The sequence below is a fragment of the Engraulis encrasicolus genome, chromosome 9, assembly GCF_034702125.1.
Source record: "Engraulis encrasicolus isolate BLACKSEA-1 chromosome 9, IST_EnEncr_1.0, whole genome shotgun sequence".
Classification (NCBI taxonomy): domain Eukaryota; kingdom Metazoa; phylum Chordata; class Actinopteri; order Clupeiformes; family Engraulidae; genus Engraulis; species Engraulis encrasicolus.
The window spans coordinates 52,149,278-52,174,935 of record NC_085865.1 but is presented as its reverse complement, the minus strand read 5'-3'; the positions used below and the strand labels follow the sequence as shown (position 1 = coordinate 52,174,935).

The 25,658-nt window shown below is 43.0% G+C and overlaps 3 protein-coding genes across 3 annotated transcripts in view; 2 read left to right on the top strand and 1 right to left on the bottom strand.

The window, feature by feature from the left end:
• LOC134455205 (contactin-associated protein-like 2) overlaps nucleotides 1-10,326 on the bottom strand; it is a 52,790-nt gene extending 42,464 nt beyond the window's left edge. Inside the window, exon 1 of the mRNA XM_063206232.1 lies at nucleotides 10,243-10,326. The gene's annotated coding sequence lies outside the window, so the exon portion shown is untranslated. The remainder of the gene's footprint in view (nucleotides 1-10,242) is intronic.
• A 4,774-nt stretch (nucleotides 10,327-15,100) lies between these two features.
• Nucleotides 15,101-18,001, top strand: LOC134455204 (uncharacterized). Its single transcript, XM_063206231.1, has 3 exons — nucleotides 15,101-15,311; nucleotides 16,965-17,048; nucleotides 17,237-18,001. The coding sequence occupies exons 1-3, from the start codon at nucleotides 15,197-15,199 to the stop codon at nucleotides 17,800-17,802; spliced, it is 765 nt and encodes a 254-aa protein (XP_063062301.1). The 5' UTR covers nucleotides 15,101-15,196; the 3' UTR covers nucleotides 17,803-18,001.
• Nucleotides 18,002-19,051: 1,050 nt separating this feature from the next.
• LOC134455203 (uncharacterized) lies at nucleotides 19,052-24,411 on the top strand. Its single transcript, XM_063206230.1, has 3 exons — nucleotides 19,052-19,155; nucleotides 21,821-21,901; nucleotides 23,354-24,411. The coding sequence occupies exons 1-3, from the start codon at nucleotides 19,146-19,148 to the stop codon at nucleotides 24,076-24,078; spliced, it is 816 nt and encodes a 271-aa protein (XP_063062300.1). The 5' UTR covers nucleotides 19,052-19,145; the 3' UTR covers nucleotides 24,079-24,411.
• The last annotated feature ends 1,247 nt before the right edge of the window (nucleotides 24,412-25,658 follow it).

The following is a 25,658-nucleotide window of genomic DNA, read 5'->3' as shown; positions in this document are numbered from 1 at the left end:
TGCCGGCCCGTACACATCCTAACTCATTTAAGAACAAGCATACACACACGCACACACACCTGTGCATGGACAAAAACAGACAGAAACATAACGTATATATGCTTGTGCATGCACATGCATGTACACACACACACACACACACATGCACACACATGAACACACACACACACACACACACACACACACACACACACACACACACACACACACACACACAGGGTGCGATTTGTTGAAGAACCAGAAGGGGGGATACGTTTCAGATTTTAAGCATTATCAATGGAGTTACATACCACAAATATTAATATCCTGTAGGAAAAACACGCACACCTCTGAGACCTTCATGTCAGGCAGAGAAGGATGTGTGGCTCTTTTTGGCTAATAACAGCTCAGAGCCAGGCCAGAGCAGACAAGAGGAGAGGAGGGGAGAGGAGAGAGGGGTTGGGGAGGCAAACAGAGGGACCAGGGGAGGGTAAGTGTGAAATAGAATGGTGGCAAAAAAGAAGAAAGGTAAAAGAAAATTAGGATGGAGAGAGAGAGAGAGAGAGAGAGAGAGAGAGAGAGAGAGAGAGAGAGAGAGAGAGAGAGAGAGAGAGAGAGAGAGAGAGAGAGAGAGAGAGAGAAGGAGAGGAGGTTGTAGAGCAGAGAAAAGAGGAGAGCAAAGGCTAGATTTTCTACTTGCTCTCTCCGCCTCCATCACATCCAATTAAGCCAACAGTAGAGACAGAGGAGGGAGCTGAGGACAAATGAGAGACAGGGGAGGAGAATGAAGAGGGAAGAGAGACTTTAAAAGGGTGGAGGAGACAGGGCAGGGAGGAGAGGAGGAAGAAGAGGCAAGGGGAAAATGAAGGAGAGGAGGAAGAAGATGGAGGAGAGGACACAGAAGGGGAGACAGAAGGACGAGAGGGGACATAAGAGGGTTGAGCAGAGTAATGAGGAGAGCAGAGCAGACCAGTCTCCCCCTTGCTCTTGCTCTTCTGCCCTCTGTGCCTCCATCAAGCCCAATTACGCCAGCAGCAGCAGCAGCACCACCAGCAGCAGCAGCAGCAGCAGCACCAGTTCCAGCATGCAGATGAACAGCCTTTTCCAGCTCAGTCTATTACTGACACTGAGAATTACTGAGATGGCACTGGCTTACTGAGAAGGCAATGACTTACTCGTATGGAACTGGCTTACTGAGGTGCCTGAGGCAGCAGTGATCCAATTCTGATAGCATCATAAGATTGGACACTGGCTGTTTTCAAATTCGGATGGGCAGGCTTTCTCAGTCGGCTTGCTTGCTCTATTCCTGACACAGCAATTTACTGAGATGGCACAGTCTTCGACCTACATGTAGTTAGATGGCACAGACTTATATGTACTGAGATGACAACAGCAGCAGCAATTTGACATTGATGTATGCAGAACAGAGAAAAAACAGGGGAAATTGGGACATAACTTACCTGTTGTATTGCTGACACTAAGGTTGGCTAACAGCCTACTGAGATAGCCAAGATGACAGCGAATGCAATCTAATGCTGATAGCATCAGCGGATCTGACACTAATGTGCCTGCCCAGTACAGAAGGCAAACTGGAAATTGGGCCATGCATCACCCTTGAGGTGTAAAAAGGAGGGAAGGAGATGAAAATCAAGGACAGGCTGTAAAAGCTGACAAAAGACTTCACACTAGTTAGGACAAAAAACATGTTACATGTAAAAAATAGGTGACAATACATCCCCTGGCAAGTTGGATATCTTTTTCACCGTTTTCTTTTCCAACCAGCTCAAAGGAAATCGAAAGAAAAAGAACATTTCAGAATCTTTCATACGTACACAAATTAACAAAGTTCTGCTTGCGTGCTCAGGGGAGGTGCTCCTTTAGAAATGGTCTTAGGCTATAACCACATAAATGTGCCAAAATGGGCTGCTAACCTCTACTTAAGGTGGGCTCAAACTACACAACTATTGGCCCGATTCTCAGCTGAAATACCCCCTTACAACAATTGGTGGAGCGCTAAAGAGTTGACAGCAGCAAATAATAAGTATCAAACACTCAACTCAAAATAGAACGTCAGGTATTGTCCTGGTGTTAACGATCGAAGATAAGATTGACAGTTGCAATTTACTTTGTGTGTGTGTGGCAACCCGACGTCAAAATCTGCTACGATTTTTAAGTCGTGTAGTTTGAGCCCAGATTTAGAGTGAGTAAAAAGAATGACCTTTGAACTTTGCTTTGAACTTTGCTTACAGTCTTAGCTAAGTGATTGATGGAAAAAATGGACAACGGGATAAGACAAGATGGCCTACACTCTTCAATCCATGCAAAAGAGACAACAGCTTTCAAATTATAAGAAAAGCAATTCAGGATACTGGAACTGCTATACAGCTATCTTTCTGTATTTCTGGATACAGGAACTGTTCTGATCTCCAGCCAGAGAGAGAGAGAGGGGGGGGGGGTTGTATTTGAAAACTGACCAGACAAATACACCATGGCAACAGGCCTTGGCCCTGTCTGCGCACATAAGTGTGTTAGGATGTGTTGGTATTGGTTGTAGGCTGTAGGATATGCTGTTATTTGCTGTGCCTATCTGTGGGATATGTTGGAATTTATTGTGCCTACAGGTGCCCTTTAATGTTTTTCCTGCCTTTTTGGCTACGCATGACACAAGTGAGAAACACAATTTCCACTACTTTGTATGCCTAGTGCGGTATATGTGAAGATATTGACAATATAGCTGACTTGATGGGATATATGCCAACGGCAACGTCCTGTCCCTGTGCCGGAGAGATAACAAACACAGATGCCGTCTGTTTGATCGCATCTGAGCTGCCAGGATCCAACCGACCAGACAGCCGTGCTCGCTCACGCTTTTTCAGGGTTAGTGCATCAGGACATATTGACCGGCTCCACTCAGCCAGAATAATCACATTTCTCGCTTGTCCTTGGCTTGTGGATGTGCCTTCCATGTCTACTTCCACAACTGATGTGTCTATCTCTGCCTGCTGTCTCTACAGGTTTTTCATGTGTCCCTGGCTCGTGGTACTGCTTTTTCCGGCTGCTGTGCCAGCCTCTGCTCCTGGGTTTGGCTGCTTCTGGCTTTCCTTTCTTGTGTATGTCTGCTTTGTTTCCTGATTGTGTGTAATGCCTACTAGTCTGCTTGTGCGTCTGCCTTCCCTGCCTGCTCATGCTGTAGTGTCTGCCTTTGCCAATATGCAAGGAATTGTGCTGCTACAAGACACGGTAGCGAGTGCGCACATACCGTAAAAGTGTTTAAACTGAAGACCGACCTTTCTCACCTGCAGTAGAATAACTTTTAATTAAATCAGTTTCCCCCTGAGAAGCCTCAGTCCTGTCACCTGTGGATGCCCCCTTGAGAGATCCCAAATAGCTGGTTCTATTAAATTGGTCTGTAAAGCTATGCTGTGTAAGAGTTTGTTTTTTGTTAGTAAGCAACTTTGAAAAATGTGCAGTATGTGCTTTTACACTGTGAGGCTGACTCTCCAAATAGCATGCTAGAAACTGAAAATCTTGCCATTAATGTGTATTCTTCACCAGATGTTTGCTTTTCATTAGAATAAAGGCTAATAATTACTACAATCGGATGACAAAAGTGGTTGTGAATGCGATATAATAGCAGCACCAGAAGATTGGACACTAATATTCCTGTTACAGAAGACAAACAGGGAGGCAGCTGGGCTATGAATCACTTGTTTGAACAAGGACAGAAGTGTGAAAGGAGAGCAGGAGGAAAAATAAAAACTAAGGCATGTGATGAAAGAATGAGCTGACAGACATAACCTTGCTGGGTGTAAAAATAGGTGACAAGGTGTCCTTTTGGTTGTATAACTCGGTACATAAGAAATATCAGAATCTTGCGTCACTTCTAGGCCATTGAGAGCGGAGGCGACCTTGAGGAAGACATGTAACGACTCCCCTGAGTGGGACATTAGCTCGCCCAGGCCGTGCACCACAAGATGCCCTGATACCGCAGAGTGGAGCACTGACATTATCTGATGGGAGACGACAAGTGTCCCCATCCATCTGAAGGGAGGGAGAGGGAGAGGTAGAAGGGGAGAGGGAGGGACACAGAGAGGGAGAGAGAGAGAAGGAGAGGGAGGGACACAGAGAGGGAGAGAGAGAGAAGGAGAGTGAGGGAGTGGGAGAAGTAGAGTCAGGAAAATAAGGAGGGGAAAAAGGGAGAAGTCGAGAGAAAGAAAGAGAAACAGGGAGCAGAGAGGGGGGGGTGGAAGAGAGAGAAAGAGAGAGAGATAGAGAGAGACAGAGAGAGAGAGCAGTGAGTAAGGAAGCAGAGGTGGTAAGAAAAAGAGGAGAGAGAGAGAGAGAGAGAGAGAGAGAGAGAGAGAGAGAGAGAGAGAGAGAGAGAGAGAGAGAGAGAGAGAGAGAGAGAGAGAGAGAGAGAGAGAGAGAGAGAGAGAGCAATGAGCAGGGAAGCAGAGGTGGTAAGAAAAATAGGAGGGAGAGAGAGAGAGAGAGGTGACAGGAAAAGTATTTGGCCTCAGTGGGACAAAGCGGTTGTCACCCAGGGTCCACATTAGTGGAAATACAATCGATTCAGCTGGCCAGAGTGGATTAGGAAGAACCTTTTCTGATCTTGCCGATACAGAAACACACAGAAACACAGAAATACACACCAACATACAAGGACACACACATGAACTCACAAACATGCCAAAGAGCAGACACATACAGCACGCACACACACACACACGTACACGTACACACACACACACACACACACACACACACACACACACACACACACACACACACACACACACACACACACACACACACACACACACACACACACACACACACACACACACACACACACACACACACACACACACACACAATGGGAATACTAGTGAACTAAGGAGAAATGACACAGCAAACCATGCCCTATATGGATGAATGAATGAGTGACTGTACATTCATATAGGATTAGGTATGTGTATTGTATATGTATATTGCCTGTCTTCTTAGATTGAATGAATGCTTGGATGAATGGATAGGTTGTATTTTAAAACAACATTAAAACAGTTTTTTATATTTTACTTTAAAAGCCCTTCTAGGGACAGGCATTGGAAATTAGCCTATGGCTACAAATGCTATGATACTTATCTGTTAGGTTGTTGTACAGCCTACATGATGTGTATTTGTCCCTACTCAAATAAACCATAACTGAACTGATCCGGCTAATGGATAATGGACTGGGTCCATGCACCGGCATTGCAGAGAAAGGAGAGCGGTGAGGGGGGTAAGGAGATGTGTAATGGCATTGCAGACATAGATGCAAGAGAAGTGAGGGGAGTACAGAGAAGGGCAGTGGAAGGAAATATGTGATAGGAGTGCCAGTCGAATCATGAACAGAACTTACAAGATATCTAAGGAGTGCAGTGGTGTATAGAATGAGAAGAAAGAAGAAGACGATATATGAGGGACGTAAGGTGCCAGTAGTCTGATGATTATGGGGTAACTTTCAAAAAAGCTGCTGAGTTGCAGAATGGCAGCTACAGTGCACTACGATGGAGAGGTTATGGGAGAGAGAGAGAGAGGGAGAGAGAGAGAGAGAGAGAGAGAGACAGAGAGAGAGACAGAGAGAGGGAGAGAGAGGGGAAAGAGAGAGAGAAAGACAGCAAGAGGAAGAGAGAGAGAGGTGGGGCATAAGGGAGAGATGGTGCTTCATGTGTGGGGGTTGTCACTGTGTCAGCAAACTTCATGTAAAAAGCAAGACAAGTCATAGCCTAGGTGGATAGCACATGGTAAACATTTGATTGTGTTTCAGCAGAGGGTTTTTCCAGCAGTCTGCATTGTAAATACACGGTAGTTGGTCACAATCAGCAGGATGCGCATCCAAAAAATATCTAGCAGTCATAACGTAGTAGTTTAATGTCATTCCTGTTTTTGTAGATGACACAAAACAAACCCTATCTACATAAAGTACACACTAGCCTGGAAAATCCCATGCTGCTTTCCCCCATGTTCCCATCTGAAGCTCGTCCCAAAGCCCTAGCCTGAGGTAGGAAGCCAATCCAAGAGCATGGAGGGGTGGAAAGATTATGACTCATATTACTCAACAAACTGAAGTTTGAATACAACTGACATGATTGGCTATGTATACAGTCAATAAACAAGAATTCCCAGCCAGGCATCACTAACGCCTCTCAGGTGCTCACCAAGGATCTTAATTTCTTTAAAGGATATGTTTTTATAACCTATAAGCAAATTATCATTCATAGTGTGATTAGAGGACAATGTCAAGACATCGGTAGATAATTCTGAACGAATAAGTAGGCCTCGGGTAGCCTTCAGTAGCACTCCGGCAGCCCTTGTTAGCCCTCAGACCCAGAAAGGTTGGGGACAGAGCAGACAAGTGTTGTAATTTACCACGGTGAATCCACCACGGCTGAAGTTAAATTACTGCCTGGGACTAGCCGGGGTCCTCTGAGTCTGGCCTGTTATCCCCAGACACAGTTTATTACTGAGGCCAGTGATCTATCACAGGACAGACTGTCAGGCCCCTAGAGGCCATAAAGCCATTCACAGCCGTGAGCTAAGGTGGAGACTCCAGTGTCCTTATAATTCTGAACAGTCTTGCATCTGAATTACATTGTGCACATGAAGCACAGCTAACATTAACATAACAGTAATATCCAAAAGTCACATCATTGAAATAATATAACAGCAATATAATCTTACGTGATTGAACTCAAACTTGTGTGCAGCATTGGAATTGGTTGCAGCATTGAAAAAGGAGATTGACTAGTGTACCAAGGATTGCGCACCACTGTCCCGTTCAAAATGGCTGCCAAATTCACTGGCTGTTTTTACACAGGCTGCTTATAGCATAAAGCATTAGCAAGATAGGTAGCAGAGAGAGAGAGAGAGAGAGAGAGAGAGAGAGAGAGAGAGAAAGAGAAGGGGGGAGAGAGAGAGAGAGAGAGAGAGAGAGAGAGAGAGAGAGAGAGAGAGAGAGAGAGAGAGAGAGAGAGAGAGAGAGAGAGAGAGAGAGAGAGAGAGGGAAAGGAAGAAAGAGAGGGAAAGCGCAGAAGAGCCGAGAGTGTCATCGATGTGTGGTGATGAGTGGGTGGCGATGAGTAGGTGTGTGGTTAAAAAAGAGTGTATTGCAGTAATTTTCCAGAGAGAGAGAGAGAGGAGAGGAGAGTTCCAGTGTTCAAGGTGTGGCGGTGATGAGTAGGTGGGTTTGTGTGTATGTGTGTGCGCTTCAAAGGAAGCCTATATCAGATACAAGGGTCACCTTGGCACAGCAGGCAGAGAGAGAGAGAGAGAGAGAGAGAGAGAGAGAGAGAGAGAGAGAGAGAGAGAGAGAGAGAGAGAGAGAGAGAGAGACAGGCAGAGGGAAAGAGAGAAAGAAAGAAGGAGCAAGGAGAAAAGACGAAGGAGTGTTACACTCATGCATTACTAATATTCTCCTCCTTATATGCTACCCCACAAAACGTGGGAGTAAACTCAACACTTTTTTTCCAGCAACCCTCTCAGAAACTGACTATGAAATTTATATTCCACAGCAGATAACACAGATGATACCACTGGGCACCAGGGACGAGGGAAAATAGGCACAACACAGCAGGGGCGGAAAATTGGTAGGCCTAACGTTACTGAAAATATCTCCAGAGAGATCATAGCTTCGAACGAATGAATGTATTGAATGTATTGCCAGACGCCGCAAAATAGAGATCTTTTTCGGTAGGCCTATTACCTTAGTTTTTCTGGTAAAAGACAAACATGAAACTCTGCAGTGGAGAGAGAGACAGAGAGAGAGAGAGAGAGAGAGAGAGAGAGAGAGAGGGAGAGAGAGAGAGAGAGAGAGAGAGAGGGAGAGAGAGAGAGAGAGAGAGAGAGAGGGATCTAAATGACCTCTACTCATGCATAGCTAGAGGCTGCTACATGTCTCCTTGGACAGGACAGGAGAGGGATGGCAGCGTGACGAGGCGGGCGGCAGGGGGCACAAATATCCATTATGGGCCAGTCAAGGGGACTATGGGTCTCACTGCTACCTCTGGCTCACCGGTTTGTGTGTGTGTGTGTGTGCGCGTGCCTGCAAGTGTGTGTGTGTGAGAGAGATCGAGTTTCTGTGTGTGTGTGTGTGTGTAAGTTAGGGTTTATTGACAGCAGCGGTGAAACGGTGACAGGTGTAATTACCTGAGAATGGCCACGGCACTGCATCACACACACACTCTCACACACGCACACGCACACGCACACGCACACACACCACTGCAGATGGACAGAAGAACACATGGGGACTTTGTGACTTTGCTGTTATTATATATGCCCACCCCACACACACACACACACAAACACTAGTGACCATTCAACCATACACACACCTGTGTGCACCACACACACACACACACACACACACACACACACACACACACACACACACACACACACACACACACACACACACACACACACACACACACACACACACACACACACACACACACACACACACACACACACACACACACACACACACACACCTGACACCACAGTGTGGGGGATAATGAAAAAGGTGCGAGGCTCATTGTTATTCCTCCCGTGCAGTATATAACACAGGACTAGGGGTGTGTGTGTGTGTTGGGGTATGATGGGGACCATATTACATGAGTTGTCATGGTTAGAATTACTGTCAAACGGAGCAACAGCCAGAGTGGGAGTATGTGTGTTTGTACGTGTGTGTTTGTGTGTGTGTGTGTAGTGTGTGTGGTAGGTTGAGATTGGCCGGTGTGGGGTACAGACAGACAGACAGACAGAGAGAAGGAGAGAGAGAGGGAAAGAGGATGGAGAGACAGACAGACAGACAGACAGACAGAGAGGGACAGAGAAGGAGAGAGAGAGGGAAAGAGGATGGAGAGACAGACAGACAGGGACAGAGAAGGAGAGAGAGAAAGATGGAGAGAGAGATGGAGAAAGACAGATATGGAGAAGTAATAATATTAAATTAGAGGGCTGGGATACAGTGGGAATTTGAATGGGAATTTGTTTTGTTATTGGGATGATGATTATTATGTTTTTGCTTTTTTTGTTGATATTTGTATTTAGTTTTTTGTGTGTGTCTGCCTTGGGTTTGGGGTGGGTGTGGGTTGTGATGTTCTGTACATAATAAAAGTTCAATAAAGAAATGTTTGAAAAAAAAACAGAGCCATGGAGAGAGGGAAGTAAAAGAGATCCAGAGAGTGAGAGAAGCTGTGTGCTTGTCCATCCAGGTGCAGATGGGGCCAGATGTCATCCTCAGCACCATGGACAGCAGCTGTGCATCTCTGGACTCCGAGCTCCAACACCATCCCTGTATTTTCTGTCCTTCTCTCATATGCCCTATAGGATACTGTACATATTGAACCCACTGACAGCCTTGGCCAGGCCCCGGACAAAATAATGGCAAAGGGTCTGTGACTCCGTAGTATGCACTTTGTGGTGATTCGCATATCAGTTTTCAAAGCATCCATTCGCAAGCCATTTGGACCACAAGTAGATGGCGAAGTAAATGGTCTTTACTAAGGGTGTTCAGATTTCTAGGCTATGAAATCAAACTCTATTCGCAAAATACTACATTCTCCTTCAACACACTGATAATATCAAACCAGCATTTCTACTAGCTATTGTGGATGTCATACACAAAGCTTTCCAGTGCTGGTTGACAAGAATGTGGACCACTGTCTGTGTTCCTAGTCATGACTGAGATCCAGTAATGTGTCTTTCCGTCTGCTCTCTACACCTATTGAGTTGGCGACCTCTAGTGAGTAAAGTTGGTATGGCAACCAACCAAAAACCACAAAACAAAGGAAGAGAAGGAGGACCTCAGAGGAAACTGAGAGACAAAATAAAGATAATCCTTTTGCACATCTTACAAAGGCTAAGGCATACAATCTTGAACACCACAAGCCTTGACTCTTCTATACTTCAACCATCACATGTGCAGATATCCAAAGATAATGGCCAGTGGTCTTGATTGGCATTCATTCCATACACTCCAATGACACAAAACTTCAAAGGCCAAACATAAAAATAAGAATCCTGTGCTATTGCTGAATTAAAAAAAATATACAATCTAAGTAGCTAAGGAGCCCAAGGCTGAGAGTTCAAAGCTGCACTGACCAAAAGGAACGGTCAAACATGACACAAATAAGCTTTTGTTTTTTGTTGGTGGCATTAAAAATAATATCCAAGAAGAGAAAGACCTTACGCCTGAGAGTCTAACTCTGTACTCACCGAAGACCTTCCCCAGGAAGAGGGTCTTGACCTGGTTGAACTCGGTGTCGGAGGCGTCGGGTAATGTGTAGGTGGCAGTGGGGTAGTGGTCCAGCTGGAGGGGAAGCAGACACAAGGGCAAACATGAGGTCACAACACAGCAAGGATGTGGACCTCCCCATTCACATGTGTATGTTTGTACAGTTGAGGACGATATTATTAGCCCCCCTCCTGAAATTAGACATTTCTCTTGATTTCTCAGTAAGAATGACCATTATTCACCGTTTCTGTTATTCTGGAAACAAATACACTGATGGAGATAATGCTCAATGAGTTGAATTTGGATTTTTCTATTGTTACGATGAATTTAAACAAAAAGGGCAAAAATGACAAGGACAAAATTATTAGCCCCCTGATCATTAATAGTCAATATGGCGCCATTTATGAACCAAAACTGACAACAGGCTCTGATAAGTTGCTACCTAGGTTGGCACATGCCCCACTAGGGATTTTGGCCCATTTATTCACTGCAAAGTGTTCTAGCTGGTCCAAATCGCATGGATGCTGAGCATAGACATTAACCACAGACTCTCAGTGGGATTGAGGACTGGACTATGAGCGGGTGATTCCAATATCATGGTTTTAGTGTCCTTGAAGAACCTCTGAACTAATCTAAATGTATGCTTTGGGTTACAATGTTGTTGGAAGACCCAGCAATCCAGATTCAGACCCAGACTCCCTGTGTCTGAGGCTGAATAACAGACTAAACTTGATGCCCTTCCACTATGTGTAACTGTGGAAACTGCTTAGCCTCGTTAGACCAAAGAAGCATTGGACACCTGCCTAGATAGTTGTTATTGACCTGGCCTCACCTGGAGGTTTTTTCCCCCCCAAGAAAGACAGTTGTTAGGGCTTGTCATCATATTGGGCTTTGGGGCCATTATCACAGAAGAAGCCCTTTACTAAAGGCAGTGCATATCAGAGTGTTATTGAGCTTTGCCTGTGAACATTTGAAAGTCAAAAATGAGTTTTGAACGTCTCTGCTTTCATCTGATGATACTCAATTGCACCTGCTTTGATGCATGAATTCTGCTTCTGTCAAGTGAAGAAAGGAATAGGCCTTGAATCATTATACGATGTTTTCCACAATTAAACATGGTGGTGGATGCATCATTCTGTGGCAGCCTCAGCCACAGGAAACCTTGTTTGGGTGTACGGCACCATAAAAACTGAAAATTATGATAGAATGTGGAAAGTGACCTTGCAAGAATATGGTCATAGAGGGAGTTAAGATCTTCACTGGATCTTTCAATAAGATAATAACCCAAAACTTGCATCCAAAATAGTTCAAATGTTCTTCAAGGATACTAAAACCATGGTCATGGAGTGGTTCAGACCTCAATCCTTTAGATAGTATTTGAAGAGTGCTGAAAATGAATGTCCATCCTCAACATCCATGCAATTTGGACCAGCTTAACTATTTGCAATGAAATCCCAAATCCCAAAATCCCTGGTAGGACATGTGCCAACATAGTTAACAACTAATCAAAGTGCCTGGTGTCAATTTTTGTTCATAAATGGCACTGTATTGACTATTAATGATAAGGGGGCTAATAATTTTGTCCTTGCCATTTTTACACTTGTTTGTTTAAACTCATTGTGAAAATGGAAAAGTCCAAATTTAACTTATTGGATACTATCTCCATGGTGTATTCGTTTCCAGAATAACATAAATTTACTAATAATGATCATTCTCAATGATCAATGAAGAGATATGTCTAATTTCAGGAGGGGGGCTAATAATATCGTCCTCAACTGTATGTTCTTGATGATTTATGCCAGGGACTGCAGATGTGCATTAGCCTGAGGCTGACTCTGGTACAATGCATGAAATGACAACAGGTATGTTTTAATTTTACATGGTCCCTAATACATTGACATGAACTGAAATTCTTGGCTGTTCTTTTGCAAAAGAAGTGAAGCAGCAATGTCAAATTAGCACAACACAGATGAAGTGTGAGGCCACAACACAGCAGAGGTGTCAGAAGTGAAAGTGAAGGGAAATGATGACCATTCTACATTCAATTGAAGACATTTCAGCACTTCATGTTTCTATGCTGTACCTTTGGAACATGTGAGCAGAGGTGATTCTAGGGTCAGGTGGGGCCCCAAGTGAAAATGCAAAAGAATGAACATTTGAACCAAAATCACCGCTACTGTAGTAGAGTATGGGCTATTGTTAACTATCTAGGCGCTTGGGGCCCCCAAGCGGCTGCCTGCCTTGCCTGGTGGCAAGATGCGCCTCTGCATGTGAGACAGCGGTTTGATTTGTTGCAGCTCTGCCTAATGAGACATCAAGACATTTGACACCTACTAGTCCTATTGATCCAGGGTCTGAGAACGTCCTGTTGAGGGTAACTTTTTTTCAATGACTCTCACAGACATCTCCTTGTTATGATACAATTGTTATGTTACGCATATTTTGAAAATGTGGATTAACTACACACTAGTTCAAAATGTACATCATCACTGTTGATTGGACCAAAGAACTCTGCCTAATCAATGCAAACGAATATGCTCAAGGTTGGTCTCCTAAGGGGGCGTTATCCCCTCCTTCTTCTTCTCTTTCTGTGGCATTTGGTGATCCCATCCCATTTGTAAATGAGAAAATGACATTCCACGAGGCCACGAGGAGGCAAGTGAGTATGGGAGGATGAGAGTCTGCATATTGGAATACGCATACTACTGCAATTTACAGCACAAAGGGAACTCCATTTATTGTCATCCGTCTCCAAAAGTTTCCCAACCGAAGGTCTCCTAAAGGGGGATTCACCTGTTGTCACATGGATCCAAGAAACATACAGGCTTGATTAGACAATTCTTTGGTTGGAAGCCTCCTTTGTGATGAGAGCATGGGAGGTGAGTTGGGACAGTGAGGTGCTTGTGTGCCACCTTGTGGCCATGTGGTATAATTGCAAAGACCATGCAAAGTCATACATTCAAAGACATACATTTTATTATGTTACTATTTCATTAACCCCTTTGTGCAGAGCCTATGTTATAATCTTACTGATAATACAATTGTAATGACAGAGTCTTAATATGCAATCTCTGCAATGTCTTAATCTCTCTAATGTAACAGCAATGTTGTTATGATGTAGTTGAGTCTTTTCAGCAAAAGGGTGAACGGGCCCGTCGGTGGGCCCATCTGTACAAAGAGGGTACACATTATTGGTAGAAAGGTTTAAGACTTATTTAGTTGTAAAATACGGGTTAAAAAAACACATGGCTGTTTAACACTCAACACAAAACTATTGGTCTGGGGGCATCATCATTCCCACAAGACAGAGGCTCAGGTTAAACCTGCTGAGTGTGTGTGTGTGTGTGTGTGTGTGTGTGTGTGTGTGTGTGTGTGTGTGTGTGTGTGTGTGTGTGTGTGTGTGTGTGTGTGTGTGTGTGTGTGTGTGTGTGTGTGTGTGTGTGTGTGTGTGTGTGTGTGTGTGTGTGTGTGTGTGTGTGTGTGTGTGTGTGTGTGTGTGTATGCACTGAAAATGTGTGCAGTAAACACTAAGCACCTGAAATATGAACATGAAATATACTGCAGAGATTAATGCCTCTCCAACAGCAAGGTGTGTGTGTGTGTGTGTGTGTGTGTGTGTGTGTGTGTGTGTGTGTGTGTGTGTGTGTGTGTGTGTGTGTGTGTGCGTGTGCGTGTGCGTGTGCGTGTGCGTGTGCGTGTGTGTGTGTGTGTGTGTGCGTGCATGCATGCCATTATTACAGTATAAGGATGCAAAATGCAATATAAAAACAGACAAAACCACAACATTTTGTCTTCGTTGAGGTTGTAAACAAAATTATACCTGTGAACATTATAATTAGGCAAAATTAGAACCAAATGTAAAAATATTTGTTATCCTCATGTTATGAAGGTACTGGTTAATGTCTTGAGTAATTCTTTATTATTGTAATAACTCATTTGCGTGAAATATTTTGGATTTCGGAGCTCATCCTGGAAATAGGTAAGGGAGGCTTTAGGAACAGTCCACCCTTTTTTGATTTTCACATATTTGCAGTATTTCCAAGCATAGCTTAGCATAATCATTGGAAATAAATGGGCAGCATTAGCATTAGTGGCTTGATGCTAACGCTGCCCATTTACTTCCAGTGATTATGCTAAGCTATGCTAATAATTCTAATCCAATAAATCTGAGTACTGAAAACACTGAGAAGAAAATTATATGTACATTCATGAAAAATACTTGGAAATACAGCAAATATGTGAAAATCAAAAAAGGGTGGACTGTTTCTTTAAGGAAAGTTGAACACCACTGGTGTGTTATACAGCAGCACCACCGTTGGATTTGTCATTTCAATGTTGCTACTGAACCAGCTACGGGGCATCTAACTACATTGGTGATGACCAACTACAGTAGTTGCTCCCTAGGTAATGGACAACTCACACATTTGATCCTGGACAAGAAGCCTAGCCTGGTGTATGTTCAGTTTCCCTGACAAGAAGCCTCTGCCTGGTACTTGTTTAGTTTCCTGAAGATCTACGTAGATCAGGGTTGCCAGATGAGGCTGATGATTTCCAGCCCAAAAATTCTCAAAACCCGCCTGGAAGCATTAAATCCCGCCCACTTCTATTGATTTCTATGGCCAAAAATTGGGCGTTTTTTTCTCTAAAATGTTTTTTTTCCGCAAACGGCCATTCTAAGCAGCCAAATTGGGTGGGAAACTGCCCAATCTGGCAACACTGACGTAGATTCAAAACTGGGCGGGAGCTCCAATCCCTCCTCTGCTACCCCAAGGCTGAGGTCATTGTAATTTGAACCATGAAAAAAAAGAAAGTAGTGAAAGAGTAATCGAAACAGAAAGAGTCTAATAGACGCAGCAAAACAGAAGCACTGCCCATAATAAGGATAACACACCCGAGTGGATAAACTGGTTGATTAAAATCAGGGGATTTTACAGGATGGAGCTATATAAGGATGGGGAGTTGAATGTTTCACTTTATTTACTTCGATTCAGCTTCACAGATCAGAAGATGCATGCATATTTATTAGAAAAACTCAAAAACCTTGCCAAAGGTAAGATGCAAACTTTTTTTTAACTCATCATACTTTTACAATTTGTCATGATATCAATGTCAATAGGAATTTCATTAGAAAGCTGCTACTGGGAAAACAATGATCCATCCTAAACTTTGTCTTTTGAAAATCTATGGATTAAGCATGTTTGACCTTGGCAAAGACAAGAATAAAAAATGTAGGATTAAAATGTTATAAAATGAAAAATAAAAAAACTAGAACAGGGTGAGGTGAATAGGCTTTTCTCACTTTCCGTCTATACTCCTTTTTCATTTTAGCTTTTCAGCTTTAAATGTGCAGTAGTCTGTTTCCACTTCAGGTAGTGCAGTAGAATAAAAAGTGGTCCTTTAGAAAGTAATATACAAGAAACTGTTGCAGACATGATTCTGGTATCGACTGCAGGGTCATTTTTTAACATTTTATTAAAAGAAGTCGCACACAAGATCTGGATGCAATCAAGAAAACTGTATTGAAAAAAAGCCGAAAATAAGAATAAATGTTTCGGGGCATTTCTAGCCCATCATCAGTTTTCCCAACTTGACTTCTGTTCTCTCTCCTGCATTACTTTTTGGAATTACCCACCGAGCGAAACTCTCCTAGGCCTAGATGTCACCTTCACCTATTGTAACTGCTGTATGTTGTTCATGTGAAAGCCTTGTGGAATCGAGCATCATTGACATTGTATGCACTGAGTGTAAATTCCCCCTCATTACCAATTCCTTGGAATGTTACGTGTCATGGAGTGAAAGAACTGTGGTTTTCACCTATCCAGGCCACGGCCTCCTATGCAAAACTTTCTGCGTTGCTTCTAGTTAGGCCAAGAGTCATGTAAATATTGTTTCTGAGCTCCGGAAAAATTGGGAACTCCACCCACTTTGTAGGACACCAGTCAACCAGTAGTAAGCCTAGGGAGGCGGATCAATCACACCGTTTGGGAAATGTTAATTTTTATGCTCTTGGTCAGACCAAGAGATTTGAAAATCGATCATAATCAGGCTAGTTTTCACCCAGAACTTTACTGTATGCATAGCTGCAAAATACTTCCTCAAAGCAATTAAATGTGGTTTTCTCAGAGGAGTTCAAAAAAGGTCTCGTAAAATACAATAGACAATAACCTGTTCTGTGATGTGACGATCACAAATATGTGGGCTAAATAATAAGTAATCTACTCATGGCTGAGTACGTATACCAATGTCTTTACAGAACTGTTTCTCACCTACAGTATGAGCCTCACATGAGCTCACATAACCTGGCTAAAACTCATCTGGTAACATTTCTTTGAAATGTGTCCTTGTGTCAAATCATTTTCCTTTCTTCTAGTTTAGTCATAGTTCCATTTTTTGGGAAACCGAAAGTGAGAATCCTGCCACCTTTTTGCAACAGCCAATTACATTTTCAATGTCAAGTGCTTGAAACATTAGTCTGGTATTAAGTAACTGTCAACTAAGTAACAGTTTTTCAAAAGTACTTGTACATTATTACATTTAGTTGTGATCGTTCCACTTGGCATGGATGCATTCATTTACTCTCCCAAATCTGATTTGTTACTGACCCTGATACATCAGGACGGTCTTAACTTACTTCTGAGCCTGATATACTTTGCCAGGTTATATGTGTCTGTGCTGAAATGTCTCTCTCTTGTTTCTCTCTTAGGGAGATGGAAGAAGATAGTGTTGACGATCTTCATTCTCATCCTACTGGGCATCGTTACCTGGCTAGCAGTCAACGCTGCCAGAGGTAAGTAACTCTGAATTGTAGCACCGGCCATCAGATTGGGCATGCTCTCTCAATTTCTCATCCAATAGTTTTTCTGTCAATGGGAGTAGAGATGATTCTCAGGTGGCCCACAATATCTAATAGCGCCACCTGGTGCTTGTGCTTGTGTACTGCATGTGCACTGACTTTTCTTTTTCTTTTCTTCACAGCTCACACCCTGCTGCAAGAGCGTGAGGAACAGATTCGTGCGGAAGAAGACCAGAAAAGGGAACAGCTGGTCAAAGAGATACATGCTGAAGAGCAAAAGAAAAGAGAAGACTTGGAGAAAGCCATCCGTACAGAAGAAGGGAAGAAACGATTTGAGGATGCCAAAAAAATACGTGCGGAGGAGGAGCAGAAAAGAAAAGATCTAGAGATAGCCATACGTGTGGAGGAAGAGAAGAAAAGAGAAGAGGAAATGGGAAAGGTCCGTGCGGAGGAGGAGCAGAAAAGAAAAGATCAAGAGATTGCAATACGTGCAGAAGAAGAGGAGAAAAGGAAAGCGCTAGAGACAAAGATACGGGAGGAGGAGGAGAACAAGAGGTCGAATGGGGAGAAGAGAGTGAGGCAGGAGGAGAAGGTGAAGAGGGAGGCCTTGGAGAAAGAGCTGAGAGATGCCAAGCAGCAGCTGGACCAGCTTAAGGCACAGTGCAACGCCGGGCAGATGGTGACCAGCAGCTCCATGGCTATTGGCTTCCTCACCTTAGTGCTGCTGCTCAACCAGCTACTGCACTAACAACTGACTCCACTCTCTCCACTCACGGATGCACTACCAGCTATCGCTGACCCCACACACGCACACACAGACGCACACACAGACAAACACAGATGTATGCATACATGCACACTCACGCTCACACGCACGCGCACACACACGCGCACGCACGCATGCACGCACGCACGCACGCACGCACGCACGCACGCACGCACGCACGCACGCACGCACGCACGCACGCACGCACGCACGCACGCACGCACACACACACACACACACACACACACACAGTATCTTGAATGATGTTTATGATTGTTTATGATTACAGCAATATATTAAAAATATCTTGTGCAGAATGTGGTTTATTTGGTCATTGGGAGTTAAGCGAGGTACACCTCAGTTGTGGGTGCACATACAGTAAGAAAGTGAGCATTACAGTGGTTATGGGCAGCCGTGGCCTACGTATATGGTCATGATCAGGGAGTTACATCAGTTCCCAAACTAAAGAACCGGGAAGCCACAGGTTAATATTTAACATAATGTCATAAGTAACAGCATTCACTTATAATGGCTAATAAATATATTTACCTTCCCTGTGAATTTCAAATCAAAATGCAGCAACATTAATGGACAAAAATGTTTGTCGTTTGGAATATGGGGGGGGGCCCTAATTCATGCCATCAGCAAGGCACGTGCTCCAGAGTCTGTAACCATATCCTGAACAAACAGGTGTAGGCCCACAGCAAGACACTTGGGATAAAAGCATCAGCTAAGTGCAATGGAATGCATAGCAATTGGGGTGGAACTACCACTGCATACCTGTACGTATAATGGGTACAAAGTTTGTCCCTATAAGGCGCGGTACCTTTGCAGCACAATTATGTCCCTACCTCTTTAATACAATATAATGAACCTTCCATGGTACAGTGTGGTAATCTGTGTTCTATTTGTAGAACTTCCACTTGGCTATGTGTGCAATGAAAAGCGTTTAGAATACTAGTCACGAAATCCTCGCATTTGACAGATGAAAATCAGGTCTTATATAGGTGGGGTGACATCTCCTTTCTTTGCTACACAAGCCTGAGGACATATTGAGCTGGAAACAAAGGTTATAGCCACAGGGGGGAATGTCATGATTACATGAAGCAAACCTGACACAGAGTCTACCAGATAACAGCCACTGTTTAGCTCCACACCTGAGCAACACACCTGACTGGATAAACTAGCTGGGCTTGCCTCCAGCAGTGAAGTTGATTGGTGGGATTTTTTTGCTGCAAGAGTGTAGCACAACAGTACTACATTTCTTCAGTTTGAGTTTACAAACCAGTGTGCTTGGATGCTTTTGCTGCAGAGACATAAAGGACATGTCAAAAAGTAAGGATATTCTTTTTAACTTTTCAAACCACAATCGTCTTTCATTTTCCTACCAGAAAGCAATCTGTATATAATTTACTTAACAGTGATTTCTGACAGGAGGAAAAGAGCAGAGGAGTCTGAAAATAAACAGCGATGACAGCTACTAAAATTGCATTTGATTAATATTTTAAGTGGTTTCCATTCCTTACTTCCAACTCTCTGTCTCACTATGCATGAGCTGTTATACTTTATTAGCAATTTGGCACAGTGTGTAGCAGAACCTCCTTCAGAAAATGCCCATGTCACAGTATATGAGCATATTAACCATAACACGATGGACACATCATTTTGGCATGTTAGACACTGGATCACTGTCTTTCAGTATGTGATCGCAGTGATTTTAGAGAAATTGTGAATTTGGTATGCTATCACTCTACTTGAGGAGTAAATCAACCAGTGGTTATGTACAGCTCACGTACTTCTTCAACTACACATGAGAACCTGGCTAACTTGACCAGCAACATTCTGAGAAGTAGGCTACTCTGTGAAACAAAGATACATTATGTGGGATTGTGGCCAAAGTAGGTATTGCAACTCCTGTATGCTGCTCATTGAAATTGTGCTGCCTATTGCCACATTTGATGTTTTCATGAATACGGTATTTACTTAGTAATATTCAAAGTACGGTACATTTTACAGCTAAATTCAGAATGGCAGAAATTGAGAGGATTCACTTTCCTGTATGAAAAGTGCAATTTTCCTAGTCATAATGAGTACTTAGAATTTCATGGTGGTAAGTATCCACGGAAAAGGAAATATTTGTGAATTGGAAGCATGAATTCTGGAAATAAATTACTACAAAAAATACATAGTCCATCTTTAAAATACATTTAACATTAACATAACAAGTTGCCAACTGGGTTGTATGTGACTCAGTCAACAGGAAAGTCATTCAACCATTTTAAATATGTGTTGTGTGTTTTGGTCTATGGCAAATGTTGCATGATAATTTAGTCAATCAAATTGAGTCAAATTCAACACTTATCTAGTTGCTTCTACTCGGTAAGTGTTGAAATGATAATGCAGAACACACTGCATACGCTCCACCTCCGAATATGTTCGGGCCAAACAGCACACAGCAAACCTTTTAAAAAAATATATAGGCCTACTTTAAAATGGTATACACTCTGGTGTTTGCCTTATGTCTAAGTATCATGTGTAAATATACCTTAAAATGCTATACAATGAATACACCTTTATTGCCCCGAAGGGAATTTGTCTTGCGTTTTGGGTGTACAACAAACATTTGGTCAGACAATTATAACAGTACACAAAGACAAGACTAGACTAAAACGACAAACAAAACATACAAAGTAGATTAAAATAAAAAATGAAAAATTTAAATCCTATATACAATTACTGTATTACAGTAATTCTGTCTGAACTTAACTTATTTAAAAGTTGCATGCTTCTAGGCACAAAAGATGTCAACCCTCTATTTGTGTTAAAGAAGAGTAACCTGTATCTAAAGCCCGATTCGGACGGGACTTTTATTACCTCTGGGCCCCCAGTAATTCTGCATAATTATGGAGAATGTCAGAGTTCTTAGTCCTGTGCGAATGTGCCATGTCCGCAATTTGTGAGGTAATAATTCCGCTGCAAATTACCTACTGTATTTCGGCGACACACAGACGTCCTGGGGTAATTTCACACAGGCGCGCCCGTTTGCACCCCCTTATAATGTCTGTGAATTGAGTAAATAACAGACGTTTATTTATCCCGTCCGAATGCGCCCCGAAAAATCACGGAGGTCCGTGGGTAATTGCAAATTACCAGGGGTCCATAGGTAATATTTATCCCGTGCGAATCGGGCTTAAGGTCAGAGGGTAGGGGGGAGTATTCCAAGAAAAGGGGGTGAGATGGATCGTCCTATATTTTTAAGGCTAAGGTAGTCGTGTTCTCATCAGACATTTGCCTGATAGATTTAACATCTGTACCAGTTATTTTAGAGCCTAAATGTGTGATTTTGTCCAGCATGTGTCTGTTTTTAAAAGAAAGACCACCTCCCCAACACCAAATGGCAAAGGTCACCACACCACATGAAGTTAGATAATACAATCTTAAAATAACTGTATCAATCTTGAAGCTACTCTGTTTCCTCTGTTGAGACTTTGAGTATCTTGCCAGAGTATTTTCTTTCCATGTGAGCTTATTGTCTATAATTGTACCTAGATACTTGTACTATTCTACTGTTTCAATACCATTCCCATGTACATTAACTGGTTTAAGTGGTGGCATGTCACATCAGTCTGGTGTTTGCAAAGACTTGAGGGCTTTCAGGGCTTATATTTGAGTAAAAGTGATGTATAGTACTAAGCAATGTCTCGAAGCAAGAAGTATCCATCTGCAGGGAAGGAAATGAATACCATTGCGGAACTCTCTGAAGCTTTGCATGGAATTAAGCAGCTAAACATGCTGTTTGAAAAATACATATATTTTTATCCACAAGTCATGTTTACACAACAGATAAAAAGAACATTAATTGACTTTTGACTCCACTGTTGGAGTGAGTTAACTCTCCACACTGTTGGAAATACTCTACCTATATAAGTTTACTCTGCACTTATGACACCTCATGTTTTACTGTGTATGTTGAAACGTCTTTCTCTTGTCTCCCTCTAAGGCAACATAAACTGGAAGGGGGTGGCCATTGTGTCCATAGTCCTCTGTGTCATCTTACTGGGCATCACCCTATCCAATGGAGGTCAGTGTGCTAATTGAAAAAACAATCGTAACCTGCTCATTGTCAAGGAGATCAACACATGAATACTATTTGTTGTTGTTATTGCAGTTATTATTCGTGTTTGCTCTGAACATATTCTGCCTACTGCTTGCACTCATGTACTGCTCAGTAAAACCACAAGGCCAAATGTGCTTCATGCCAGTCTACCCAGTCAAGCCAACCAATCGCAGAGTTCATTTTGAGAATGTTTTGTCCAAGCCTCATGAAAATCTGATTGTGTGTTGTTATTGGCCAATATTGAAAACAAATATTGTGATCAAGTTATATATATACACTATATATTTTGCATTTTGGTCAGCCCTAGATGGGGGCGTGCTCTGACTGCCATGCTGACAAGCCTGGCGCTTTGGTGTCGCAATGAGAGTACTGTGAGTTCAGACAGGTCTCTTTTTTGCTAGAGGTATTAAGCTGTCATCTGTCTCGATGGCTCTGGCTCTGCTACGTATAGAATCTTGGGTCTCCAGTCCCAAGCATGAGGTCATGCATTGCTTAACAGGGAAAGAATAACTGGAACTTTTTCGTATACTATTATCTTTTGTGGTACCCAATCAAGTCAAATATAATGGATAAGTTTAAATGTGTATTACAAGAAAATTATGAAAATGTTTTATCATTCAACTTCCTGCACTGCCACCTTTAAGATAGATGAAGATGCTGTAGGGAAGGCTCATCGAGTCCCACAGGGCACTATGTTGTCGTGGGGCAGCCGTGGCCTAATGGTTAGGGAGGTGAACTTAAAGGGGCATTCCACCGGTGGAGACATGAATATGTATTGAAAGTGGGTCAAATATGTAGTAGAATAGTACCATACATTTCTAATTTGGTGCCTTCTTGGCCGAGAAAAGGCAGAAAATGACTTTTTAGTGCTTGTGGATTTGTGACAACAATCCCCATAATGCATTGCAATGCTCAAGTTCCACAGGCCACACCCAGGCAGCTCTGCTAGTGACTTACTGGAGCCTCAATGCCAGAGATTTCAAAAGCACTGGCACACTGATCTGTGATAGGTCTGTTAGCGCATTAGGTCCAACCCCCTATGGGCGGGGTTGAAAGGTGGGAAAAAGGCTTGTAGTCTCAACAGAAATCAACCTCTCTTACACTTCCTCCTACAATGATGCAAAATGACGATTTTTACATCATTGTAGGAGGAAGTGTTAAGAGGTGGATACGGATTTCTCCTGTCTCAGGGGGAATTGAGAGAGTGTTGCGCAACCATTCAAAAGTATGACTGGGTGTCTAGCAATGGAAAGCCTAATGCAAATGGGTGGAGTGTCCCTTTAACATCAGAGGGTTGTAAGTGTAATGTACAGCAATGTAATGTGGGGCCCAAAAGCTGTTATATGCCAGGTGGCGCCACCCTGCGGCTGTATTTGTGTACGTTGAGAGCAGACTGACTCTCTTCCTTCTCCACAGGTGAGGCCAAGATGAAAGAGCGGGAGAAAGAGATTCGTGCGGACGAGCTCAAGAAAAGAGAAGCACGAGAGAAAGTGATTCGGGCTGAAGAGCTGCAGAAAAGACAAGAGCAAGAGAAGGCGATACGCATAGAGGAGCAAAAGATAAGAGATGAGCGAGTGAAAGAGATACTTACAGCAGAGGAGAAGAAAAGAGAACAACTGATGGAAGCGATACATGCAGAGGAGCTAAAGGACAGAGAGCAGCAAGAGGCGGAGATCCACGAGGAGGAGAGACGGAAAAGAGAACAGCGGGAGGAGGAGATACGCGGCGAGGAGGAGAAGAAAAGACAACAGCTAGAGACAGAGGTTCGGCAGGAGGAGCGAGAGAAAAGAGAGACCCTAGAAAAACAGATACGTGAAGAGGAAGCGGTGAAAAGACAACGGCTTGAGATAGTGATTCGGGCGGAGGAGCAAGAGAAAAGACTACAGCCTCTTGGTGTGCATAAACGTGCAGAAGAGGAGAAGAGGAGAGAGGAGGTAGAGGAAAAGGTACACGCAGGAGGGGAGGAGAAGAAAGGACAACAGCTACCTGTACAGGCAGACATTCATGAGGAAGAGAAAAAGGAACAAGAACAGCAAAAGGAAGAGATTCGTGCTGAAAATCAGGCAGGAGGGGAGGAGAAGAAAGGACAACAGCAACCTGTACAGGCAGACATTCACGAGGAAGAGAAAAAGGAACAATGAGAGAAATAGATACTTTCAGAAGAGGAAAGAGAAGACAATAGAAACACGGAAAGAAAAAAAAAACAGAAAAGGAAAGAACCTGACCGTTTTGTATTGGGCATTGGAGTGCATTGTATTGCAATGTAAAATTGCATTTTATATGGGTTTTAAAAAGTTCTCAAAATATTTAAGAATTCACACATAGATTAGGTTGTCTCAACAGTCATTTCCAATAATAAAGAGCAAAAGTCAAAAATGGCATTTTGCAACAATACTCTTCATGCCTGGTACAGTAGAAGAACAGCAGGGCTGGACTGACAGTATGGCATACCGGGCATTTTCCCGGTGGGCCGACGCCCCTCGAGGGCCGATGCCCAAAGATTTTTTTGTTTTTTTTCCCTTTTTACAAAAGAGACCGGCGGCCCATGATGTCATGTTGACGACCCTCGGCCAGGGCGGTTCTAAGGGGTGGCATTTGCCAGAAATATGATATGCCAGCCCAGGAGCCCCCTCAGATATAATAGACTCTAGCCCCGAAAAAAACGCGTAATAACGAACGAAATCGCAAATAGCGGTTCAACAAAACATCGTTTTCCCCACACACACTCTTTGATGCATGTTTGTATAGACATTATGGCTGTGAACTGGCACATGTGTGGTACCATTCGAAAGCTTACATTCTCCTCTTTCCAGTGGTCTGCATGATATTCAGTTGCCATGTACATTACGACAACACTGACACATAGAAGCAGATGTGTGCTTTTATATCCTGAGGAAGACAAAGTCTGAGAGAAAATGCACTGTATTTCATTCATTTGGTTTTTCTTTTCCAAGTTGAATGTCGTGTACCAATGAAGATTTGTAAGTATATGCCTATGCTCTATAGTCCATGTGATAGATATATAGATTTGTTATGATAGGCTAAATGGAGATTAATGGTAAACTTTATGGTTAATTCCTGAGACTTCATTTTATTCCTCCTGTACATTCTGCTCATTTTTAAGGGCAAAATATTCACAGGCATGTGCTAATTGCTGTCTTTGTGGTGGAATGGTGCTGTCGGTGATTCTGTAGAGTAGCCACTAAGCATATTATTGTTACTACCAATAAATATTTTAATAAGACACTTTTGCACACCTCTGTGGTTGGGCTGTGCAGGATTTCTTTACACCTGAATACCAATAAATATACATTTGAATATTATGTTTAAGTATTGTATTATTTGTAGTTAATAATTTATCCCTCTGTTCTTGTCTAGTCAAGCCAGACTGTTCAGGCAGAAGTTAACTACTTTTGCCTCCCAGACTGTCTATTGCAAACCTTTTTAAACCCCTATCTGAAGCAAGACGCTCCAAACCCAATAGTGAAATTCTAATGTTAGGCACATACTGTAGACCAAGTATGTGCCCCCCTCTCTTTGTGTGTGTCCAAGGAGCTGATTTGACTGAAGGGTGCAGATAAGGGCAGTTCATCCCCAGCTAGGGGCTCTCTTCTCTCAACTTCCAGGTTTTCTGCCAGCTTACATGACCAATTCATAGATTCATTTTACATAAACAACTGAACGTGAGATCACTGCACGTATAGTGGAGTTTTTTGGTACC

Bases quoted from the DNA above. Each gene is read 5' to 3' on its own strand.
- LOC134455204 (XM_063206231.1), top strand. From the start codon at position 15,197: ATGGAGCTATATAAGGATGGGGAGTTGAATGTTTCACTTTATTTACTT. The intron at 15,312-16,964 runs GTAAGATGCAAA...TTTCTCTCTTAG, and splicing joins ACTCAAAAACCTTGCCAAAG to GGAGATGGAAGAAGATAGTG. The intron at 17,049-17,236 runs GTAAGTAACTCT...TTTTCTTCACAG, and splicing joins AGCAGTCAACGCTGCCAGAG to CTCACACCCTGCTGCAAGAG.
- LOC134455203 (XM_063206230.1), top strand. The intron at 21,902-23,353 runs GTCAGTGTGCTA...CCTTCTCCACAG, and splicing joins CATCACCCTATCCAATGGAG to GTGAGGCCAAGATGAAAGAG.